This window comes from Garra rufa, chromosome 24 (genome assembly GCF_049309525.1).
Source record: "Garra rufa chromosome 24, GarRuf1.0, whole genome shotgun sequence".
In the NCBI taxonomy this organism is placed as follows: domain Eukaryota; kingdom Metazoa; phylum Chordata; class Actinopteri; order Cypriniformes; family Cyprinidae; genus Garra; species Garra rufa.
The window spans coordinates 38,220,216-38,231,574 of NC_133384.1; the positions used below are offsets into that span (position 1 = coordinate 38,220,216).

At 25.5% G+C, this 11,359-nt stretch overlaps 1 protein-coding gene across 1 annotated transcript in view; it reads left to right on the forward strand.

Moving 5' to 3' along the window:
• LOC141300379 (sodium channel protein type 2 subunit alpha-like) overlaps positions 1–11,359 on the forward strand; it is a 55,558-nt gene that overhangs the window by 26,446 nt on the left and 17,753 nt on the right. Inside the window, exons 6-7 of the mRNA XM_073830652.1 lie at positions 856–1,296; positions 5,595–5,670. Of these exons, the coding sequence (XP_073686753.1) occupies positions 856–1,296; positions 5,595–5,670 (517 nt within the window). The remainder of the gene's footprint in view (positions 1–855; positions 1,297–5,594; positions 5,671–11,359) is intronic.

The following is an 11,359-nucleotide window of genomic DNA, read 5'->3' on the forward strand; positions in this document are numbered from 1 at the left end:
TTTTTAGAATAAATAAAAATAGTAAGTATGTATGTGTATGAATAAAATATTAATTTTTTAGAAGTAAAAATAAATTTGTATTGATTTTTTTTAAATCTCTAAAATCATTTAGCTAATGGAAATTGTTATTGCTGTTTTTTAATTGTGACCCTGGACCACAAAACCAGTCATAAGGTTAAATTTTACAAAACTGAGATATATACATCATATGAAAGCTCAATAAATAAGCTTTCTATTGAAGTATAGTTTGTTAAGATAGGACAATATTTGGCCGAGATACATCTGTTTGAAAATCTGGAATCTGAGGATGCAAAAAAATCAAAATACTGAGAAAATCACCTTTAAAGTTGTCCAAATTAAGTTCTTAACAAAGCATATTACTAATCAAAAATTACATTTTGATATATTTACAGTAGGAATTTTACAAAAAATCTTAATGTAACATGATCTTTACTTAATTTCCTAATGATTTTTGACATAAAAGAAAAATCAATAATTTTGACCCATACAATGTATTTTTGGCTATTGCTACAAATATACCCCAGAGACTTAAGACTGGTTTTGTGGTCCAGGGTCACAATTAATACTAATCAAACTAGAAAGTCACAGAAATTAATTACTTAAACTAAAGTTTCAGTTATTGGAATTATGGAATGATTTTTTTCTAAATTGTATTTAATTATTTAACTGTATTTCTATTCCAAGTTTCTGTGTATTAAGTTTCTTCAAAAGCACTTGAGAAACACTGGTTAAGAGCTTATGTTCAAAGAGTGGCTGGTTTGAGTCAGATTGTGCATGTTGTTATAGCTTTTAGAAAGAGATTCAGCTCTTGTGTGCTGCTGCTTCTGTCCTCAGGTCTTGAACCTCTTCTTGGCTTTGCTCCTGAGCTCCTTCAGCGCCGACAACCTCTCGGCTCCGGACGAGGACGGAGAAATGAACAACCTGCAGATCGCCATCGCTCGCATCCAACGCGGCATGCTGTGGCTCCGGCAGGCGCTCTGCGACTTCTTCAACGGGAACTTCAAGCGGCGCCGGCAGAAGGCCAAGGAGGCCAAAGCCATGCTGAAGCTGAAGAGACTGAGCCAGCAGACGCACTGGGCCGAAGGAAACGGGACGGCCGGCGTCATCGAGCGCAGCGGAGAAGACGACAGCTACATGACCAACCCCAACCTCACCATCAGCGTCCCCATCGCGCCCGGAGAGTCCGACGTGGAGTTCCCCGAGGAAGAGGAGGAGGAGGAAGATGATGCCAGCGAGAGTTCGGAGGAGGAGGAGCAAGAGGAAGAAGTCAAACCGGTGAGTCAATCATGTCTGCTCACCACGGTTATTATAGTTACTCAAAACTAGAAGAAAACTGTTTTGTTAGCTGGAAAAATCAAATTATACAAAACGAAAATATATTTTATTTATTTTCTTAGTAACTGTATGTGTCTTATGTTAATTTTATTTAGGTTATTTTTATTTTTAGTAATTTTATGTTTTATTTTTATATCATTTTATTTTTGGTCGTTTTAGTCATTTTTACCACTTTTTCGCTTAAATTTTTGTTATGCTAAAAAGTTTTTATATTTTTTAGTTTTCGTGTTTATTTTATTTACATTTTTAGCATTATTTTTGTTACTTTTAGGGTCTTTTTTAGCACTTTTTCACTTAAATTTTTGTTATGCTAAAAAGTTTTTATATTTTTTAGTTTTCGTGTTTATTTTTTACATTTTTAGCATTATTTTTGTTAATTTTAGGGTCTTTTTTTACCACTTTTTCACTTAAATTTTTGTTATGCTAAAAAGTGTTTATATTTTTTAGTTTTCGTGTTTATTTTATTTACATTTTTAGCATTATTTTTGTTAATTTTAGGGTCTTTTTTAGCACTTTTTCACTTAGATTTTTGTTATGCTAAAAAGTTTTTATATTTTTTAGTTTTCGTGTTTATTTTATTTACATTTTTAGCATTATTTTTGTTACTTTTAGGGTCTTTTTTAGCACTTTTTCACTTAAATTTTTGTTATGCTAAAAAGTTTTTATATTTTTTAGTTTTCGTGTTTATTTTATTTACATTTTTAGCATTATTTTTGTTAATTTTAGGGTCTTTTTTAGCACTTTTTCACTTAGATTTTTGTTATGCTAAAAAGTTTTTATATTTTTTAGTTTTCGTGTTTATTTTATTTACATTTTTAGCATTATTTTTGTTAATTTTAGGGTCTTTTTTACCACTTTTTCACCTAAATTTTTGTTATGCTAAAAAGTTTTTATATTTTTTAGTTTTCGTGTTTATTTTTTACATTTTTAGCATTATTTTTGTTAATTTTAGGGTCTTTTTTTACCACTTTTTCACTTAAATTTTTGTTATGCTAAAAAGTTTTTATATTTTTTAGTTTTCGTGTTTATTTTATTTACATTTTTAGCATTATTTTTGTTAATTTTAGGGTCTTTTTTAGCACTTTTTCACTTAGATTTTTGTTATGCTAAAAAGTTTTTATATTTTTTAGTTTTCGTGTTTATTTTATTTACATTTTTAGCATTATTTTTGTTAATTTTAGGGTCTTTTTTACCACTTTTTCACTTAAATTTTTGTTATGCTAAAAAGTTTTTATATTTTTAAGTTTTCGTGTTTATTTTATTTACATTTTTAGCATTATTTTTGTTAATTTTAGGGTCTTTTTTACCACTTTTTCACTTAAATTTGTGTTATGCTAAAAAGTTTTTATATTTTTTAGTTTTCGTGTTTATTTTATTTACATTTTTAGCATTATTTTTGTTAATTTTAGGGTCTTTTTTAGCACTTTTTCACTTAAATTTTTGTTATGCTAAAAAGTTTTTATATTTTTTAGTTTTCGTGTTTATTTTATTTACATTTTTAGCATTATTTTTGTTAATTTTAGGGTCTTTTTTAGCACTTTTTCACTTAAATTTTTGTTATGCTAAAAAGTTTTTATATTTTTTAGTTTTCGTGTTTATTTTATTTACATTTTTAGCATTATTTTTGTTAATTTTAGGGTCTTTTTTACCACTTTTTCACTTAAATTTTTGTTATGCTAAAAAGTTTTTATATTTTTTGTTTTCGTGTTTATTTTATTTACATTTTTAGCATTATTTTTGTTAATTTTAGGGTCTTTTTTACCACTTTTTCACTTAAATTTTTGTTATGCTAAAAAGTTTTTATATTTTTTAGTTTTCGTGTTTATTTTATTTACATTTTTAGCATTATTTTTGTTAATTTTAGGGTCTTTTTTACCACTTTTTCACTTAAATTTTTGTTATGCTAAAAAGTTTTTATATTTTAGTTTTCGTGTTTATTTTATTTACATTTTTAGCATTATTTTTGTTAATTTTAGGGTCTTTTTTAGCACTTTTTCACTTAAATTTGTCACTTTAAACATTTTATATTTTCAGTTTATGCTTCTTTTATTTACATTTTTTGCATTATTTTTGGTAATTTTAGTCATTTTTCACACATTTTTTTCCACGTTATTTTTGTCAAGCTAAACAATTTTTATATTTTTAGTAATTTTATGTGCTTTTATTACTTTCATTTTGTCAAGCTAACTTTTTTTATATTTTATGTTTTATATATTCTTATTTTTTGGTCATTCATTTTAAGCACTTTTTCTCTTACATTTTTGTCAAGGCAAACAGTTTTATATTTTCATTTTTCATGTTTATCTTATTTTATTTTTAGAATTTTTAATTTTGGTAGTTTACATTTTTTTGTAATTTTTCACTTTAATTTTGTCGAGCTAAACAGTTTTTATATTTCCAGTTTTCATGTTTATTTGATTTAAATATTTAGCATTATTTTTATTAATTAAAATAATTTTTAGCAATTTTTCCTTTGAATTTTTGTCAAGGTAAACTTTTTTTTAATATTTCACTTTAATTTTTTTAAGATAAACAGTTTTTATATTTTCAGTTTTCATGTTTATTTGATTAAAGTATTTAGCATTATTTTATTAATTTTAGTAATTTTTAGCACTTTTTCACTTTAATTTTTGTCAAGCTAAAAAGTCTATTTATTTTTATTTTTCATGTTTATTTTATTTAATTTTTAGTATTTTAAATTTTGGTAGTTATTTTTTTAAAATAATTTTTCACTTTCATTTTGTCAGGCTAAACAGTTTTTACATTTTCAGTTTTCATGTTTATTTTATTTTAATTCGTAATTTTCTTATTTTTGGCATTTTTTGTCAATCTAAACAGTTTTTCTATTTTTGGTTTTCATGTTTATTTTATTTTAATTTAAGTATTTTTATATTTGGTAGTTTTAGTAATTTTTTGTATTTTTCGCTTTATTTTTGTCAACCTAAAGTTTTTTTTATTTTCAGTTTTCATGTTTATTTTATTTTAACTTTTAGCATTCTTATTTTTCGTAATTTTAGTCATTTTTAACACATTTTCACTTTTTTTTGTCAAGCTAAAAAGTTTTTATATTATAATTTTTAATGTTTATTTTATTTTCTATTTTTTGTATTTTCAGTTTTAAGCATTTTTCACTTTAATTTCGTCAAGCTAAACAGTTTTTTATATTTTCAGTTTTCATGTTTATTTAATTTTAATTTTATTATTTTTATTTTTGGTAGTTTTAGTAATTTTTTGTAATTTTCACTTTAATTTTTGTCAAGGTAAACAGTTAATTATTTCAGTTTTTGTGTTCATTTTTATTCAAATTTTGAGCATTCTTATTTTTGGTAGTTTTAGTAATTTTTTGTAATTTTCACTTTATTTTTTGTCAGGCTAAAAAGTTTTTATATTTTCAGTTTCATGTTTATTTTACTTAAATTTTTGGTATTTTTATTTTTGGTCATTTTGTCATTTTTATCACTTTTTGTTATGCTAAAAAGTTTTTATATTTTTTAGTTTTCGTGTTTATTTTATTTACATTTTTAGCATTATTTCTGTTAATTTTAGGGTCTTTTTTAGCACTTTTTCACTGAAATTTGTCACTTTAAACATTTTATATTTTCAGTTTATGCTTCTTTTATTTACATTTTTTGCATTATTTTTGGTAATTTTAGTCATTTTTCACACATTTTTTGTCCACGTTATTTTTGTCAAGCTAAACAGTTTTTATATTTTTAGTTTTCATGTTTATTTTGTTTTAATTTTAGTATTTTTATTTTTGGTAGTTTTAGTAATTTGTCATAATTTTCACTTTAATTTTTGTCAAGCTAAACAGTTTTTACATCTTCAGTGTTCATGTTATTTTATTACAATTTTTAGCATTCCTATTTTAAGTATTTTAAATATTTATAAGCACGTTTTCACTTTGTCAAGCTGAAAAGTTTTTATATGTTCAATTTTTCATTTTTTGTATTTGTATTTTTTTTATTGTTTTAGTCATTTGTTTTACTTTTATTTTGTTTAGCTAAACGTTTTTTTTTTTATATATATAATTACTGTTTCATTTAAATTTTATTTACTATTTTAGTTTTTATATAGTTATATAGTTTAATTTTTTTAAATGCAATTAATATGTTTTTTATTTATTTTTAGTTCACATTTATCTTTTATGCATTTTTCAGTAGTAATTTTAGTGGATAGTGCAATAACACACAATGGTGTCCATGTGGCCTGAGATCAGTCTCGTCCGCTCCGGTTAGCGTCTGGCTGGGTTCCTCCGGGCCGTGCGTCTCCGTCTCTTCAGCCGGTCAGACGAGGTCGAGCGCAGAGAGACAAGTAGCTCTCAGACCGATGTGAATCGCAGTTATGAACGCCCACTCGCAACTGCTATTTTCTCCTGCGTCTTCATCCAGAGATGTTTTCCCTTCAGCAGACGCTCAAAAACATGCACGTCGTGTCCTCGTCAAATGGCACGGACAGATTGGTTTGTTTCATGTGTGCATCACAACATATTGGCCAAATTGAGTAAAAGGCTGGAGGTTAAACCGTGTGTGTGTGTGTGTGTGTGTGTGTGTGTGTGTGTGTGTGTGTGTGTGTGTGTGTGTGTGTGTGTGTGTGTGTGTGTGTGTGTGTGTGTGTGAAATTAACAGATGTACATCAACAGATGAGTTATTATAAAGGACTTTTCATGAAATTCATATACATTTGTACAGTAAATATAGTGTATCTGTGTATATGTGTGTTTTTGTTTAGATATATAGGAGATTCTATTATTTTATCATATTTTTCATATTTTAATATATATTTAATATTACATTTTTAAATACATTTTATTTGTTTTTACATATTTTTTTTAATATTTGTAAATATGTTAAATATTGTTTTATATTTAATTTTGCATAGAATATATTTTTATTATTTAAGAAATATTTTTAATAATAAAAAACAATTTTTTATATATTTGCAATATTTTGATATTGTTTTATATTTCTGATTTTAGTGTGTACTATATGACGTTGTAGTAATTTTAAATAATTTTTTAATTTCTGTTTTAATTTTAATTATTTTTGGCCATTTTTGTGGGGGTTTTTTGTCATTATTATTGTTATTATTATTTATGTATTTATTTAAATGTATGTCTATATAGATTTTATTAATTCATTTTTTGTTATTTTACAAATTAGAAATATTGCTTTGGAAGCTAGCTGAAGTTGTAGCTGAAATAAAAATAAAAAAAAGTTACACTTTTTTTTTTTTTTTTTTTTTAATTTAATTTTTATTTTATTTTATCTTATTATTTAAAGTTAACTATAATAACTCCAACCCTGCTATAGCTGCAATATTTTTTTTATTTTATTTTTTATAATTAATTTTATTTCAGTTTACATGATTTGATTGTATTTGATTTTTTTTTCATTTTATTGTACCAAGTTAACTATAATAACTCCAATGTTCCAAATAAAAGTTTAATTTTTATATTTAATTTAATTTCATTTAACATTATATTTTATTTTATCTAACTATAATAACTCCATTCCTACTATAGCTAAAATAAAAAAAGTAATTGTTTTTTCATATTTAGTTTTGATTTGATATTTAGATTTTTTTTTTTTTCATTTCATTTTATTGTACCAAGTTAACTGTAATGACTTCCAACTATAGCTGGATTTTTAATTTTTAATTTTTAATATTAATAATTTATTTCATTTAAACATTTTTATGTTTATTTTATTTTATTTTATCCAGTTAACTATAATAACTCCATTCATACTATAGCTAAAATGAAAAAGTATTTTTTTATTTAATTTTATTAGTTAACATTTATTTTATTTTTATTGATTTATTTTCTGTTAACTCTAATAACTCCGGTCCTTTTATTTTATTTTATTTCCAGTTACCTATAATAACTCCAGTCTGGTTTGTGGTCAGTCTCAGTCCACTGAAAGCATAACAAACTCTTGAACTGCGAGGCATCTATTAATCGGCAGATCAATTAGACTCGAAGGCATTCTGACCGAAGTGCGTGTGATTTCCATTACTTGCGGATCTTTATTCTCTAAGTGCTGACAGACAGCGACCCGTAAGTGACTGCGATCCTGTTTCTCTGCTGGAGACGAATGTGGGCCGCGGCGTCCGGCTCGGGTTGTAGAGGCGCACCTGTGTGGAAGGAGTTAGTTTGCTCTCTTTAATCTTTCACTACACCTGCTCTGCCTCATTCTGTCCATCTTTTATCTTTTCGTTTAGCTGTTCTTTTATCTTGCTCCGCACCTGTCCTCTCCCGCTCCATCTTTCTCTGTCCTCACTCTCGTATCTCGCCACAGATTATCCGGGTTTCCCCAAATCACAAACGCACAGTTAAAGCTGGTAATAGTCCAGAAGTCTCTCTCTCTGTGTGTGTAATCATCAGGGATGTGGAAAGCACATGAGGATGTTTGTTCACTGTTTTCACCCCAGAACAGCTTCTATTTGTGGTGTCATTAATAGGAAGCGTTCAGCTTTTTATATAAATACAGAAAGACAAAGACGCCCCCGAGACTTACATTACGCTCTACATTTGCATTTCCTCAACATTTGCATTTTCATTTTGTAGCTCTGCACTCCTACTGTATGACAACTACTGACTCAGTTGTGCTTAGTGTTGTTTTTAGGAATTTAACAAGGATATTTTATTTATTTATTTATTTATTATTAATGATTTATTTTCAAAATACTAATATTTGTATGTTTGTTTGTTTGTAAATATTTATGGATATAATAATAATATTAATATACATTATTTATTTTTAATTATTAGTTTGTTTGTTTATAGATAGATAGATAGATTGATAACATAGATTACATAAACCCAATATTTGTTTATATATATATATATATATATATATATATATATATATATATATATATATATATATTCTCTCTCTCTCTCTCTCTCTCTATATATATATATATATATATTCTCTCTCTCTCTCTCTCTATATATATATATATATATATATATATTCTCTCTCTCTCTCTCTCTCTATATATATATATATATATATATATATATATATATATAGAGAGAGAGAGAGAGAGAGAGAGAGAGAGAGAGAGATTAATATTAATTTACATTTATTTATTTATAATTTAATTGTATAGGTAATGATTTATTTGTTTGTTTGTACTAATATTTATTTATTTTGACATGCTTATAATAATATACATATATTTATTTTTTTATAAGTAACGTAATAATTATTTCCATAACACTAATATTTGTTTTATCTGTTTGTTTAACAAGGATATTTTATTTATTTTATTTATTTATTTATGTATTTATTATTTATTTATTTTTAAAAAAAATAATATTTGTATGTTTGTTTGTTTGTAAATATTTATGGATATATTAATATTAATATACATTTATTTATTATTAATTATTAGTTTGTATAGATAGATTAATATTAATTTACATTTATTTATTTATAATTTAATTGTACAGGTAATGATTTATTTGTTTGTTTGTACTAATATTTATTTATTTTGACATGCTTATACTAATATGCATATATTAGTATAAGCATGTATTAGTATCTGCTTTTAGATATTTTAATGTTTTAATATTTAATGTTGTAAACATTTTTAATAATACTTAATATTTTTTATTTTCTGTTTTAATTTGAATTATTTTTTGTTGTGTTTTTGTCATTATTATTAATATTATTTATTATTATTATATATTTTGTATTACTATTTTTCTTATGTCTATATACATTTTTTTAGTTGTCATTTTTTGTTATTTTAGTAAATGGAAATAAACTTAATTCAAATGAGAAATGTTGCTTTGGCAGGTAGGTAAAAAAAGTATTGAATTTTTTCGTGTTAAATTTGATTTCAGTTAACTTTTTTTTTTTTATTAATTAATTTATTTTTTAAGTTAACTATAGTAACTCCAGTCTTGCTATAGCTAATTTCTTTTTCATAATTAATTTAATTTCAGTTTACATTATTTGATTTGATTTGATTTTTTTTTTTCATTTCATTTTATTGTACCCAGTTAACAATATTACAAATAGCAATTTACATTTATTCCATTATAGGTATACTAATATTTATTCATTTATTTACTTATAGTAATACAAATATCAAAACCTTTATTAAATATTGATAAATATACTAATATATATTTATACTGTTTATTTATGTTTTATTTATGTATGCATGTATAGTGCCATTATTTACATCTCATTGACATTTCCTCTCAGTGACTGGTTTGTGAGTGTTTGTTATTTTAAGGGATCTGTTGTAGGAGCGTGTGACGTGTGTTTTTGTGTCGGTGCGGTTGGTTTTCTCAGAGCTGTAATGTCAGAGCGTCGCCTCCGGGCTCCGAGTCGACAGGATCACACCTGAATCACTGAATCACACAGCAGACAGACAAACACAGGCAGACACACACATGACCCAACATCACCATCACACTCATCACATCAAACCTGAGCTCCACGCTCACCTCAACTAACCTCACGGCTTCAAGTTAACCACCGGACAAAATACATTCTGACACAAATACATCTGTTGGAGCTGGAGCGCTTATAAACTTAATTTATGTATTTATTTATTCATTCATACTGTAGATATACTAATATTAATATACACTTCAGGTCAAAACTTCTGCAAAAAAAGGGATCATGCAAAATGCATTTTTATTTAGTACTGACCTGAAGAAGAAATTTCATATAAAAGATGTTCACACAAGAGAAAATAATAGTTGAATCCATAAGTTTACATACACTTGATTCTTAATTCTGTGTTGTTACCTGAATGATCCACAGCTGTGTTTTTTTTGTTTAGTGATAGTTATTCATGAGTCCCTTGTTTGTCCTTGTTTCAGAAAAATCCTTCAGGTCCCACAAATTCTTTGGTTTTCCAGCATTTTTGTGTATTTGAACCCTTTCCAACAATGACTGTCTGATTTCGAGATCCATCTTTTCACACTGAGGACAACTGAGAGACTCATATGCAACTATTACAGAAGCTTTAAAACACTCCAGAAGGAAAAAACATGCATTGAAAGCTGGGGGTGAAAACTTTTGAACAGAATGGAGATGTGTGCATGTTTCTTAGTTCATTTAATACTGCCCTTCAGAAGCTACAGAAGATACTTACATGTTTCCCAGAAGACAAAATAAGTTAAATTTAACCTGACCTTTAAATTTCAAAAGTTTTCACCCCCGGCTCTTAATGCATGTTTCCTTCTGTAATAGTTGCATATGAGTCCCTCAGTTGTCCTCAGTGTGAAAAGATGGATCTCTAAATCATACAGTCATTGTTGGAAAGGTTTCAAATACACAACATTGCTGAAAAAATCAAAATACTGAGAAAATCAAATCCCCTTTTAAGTTGTAGTGAAGTGAAGTTCTTAGCAATGCATATTACTAATCAAAAGTTAAGTTTTGATATATTTATGGTAGGATGTTTACAAAATATCTTTATGGAATATGATTTTTCCTTAATACCCTAATTATATTTGGCATAACAGAAAAATCGATAATTTTGGCAGGATAATTGCTTAATTATGAAAATAATAATTTTATTTAATAATATTTTACTTAATTATTTTTTTTTTAATTCAGCAGAACTTAAAAGATGTAAAGTATTTTTAAAGACAGCAAAATCAAGATAAAACATTGCATTTTATTTTGCATGAAAAATATGAAGCCTGTTTTTATGACAATTAAAAATTTTGCATGACATATTGATATACAGTATTATAACATCATAACTAAGTTTAAAAATGTGTTAATTTATTATTTGCAAATATAAATTCACATTTTTTATAGCATATTTTAGACATTTATATCATAGTGCATCAGAGAAACTAAATCTGCACGATTTATCAAAAAAAAAAGCTGAAACATGTTTTGCCAAAACCTCATTTAAAATTGCAATCACAATTTTTTTTTTCCTGAAAAAATCACAATTTAAAAATTTTTTTTTTTAAATTGAAATTTTCAAATAGCATTTTAAGTCACATTCACAGCTTTTA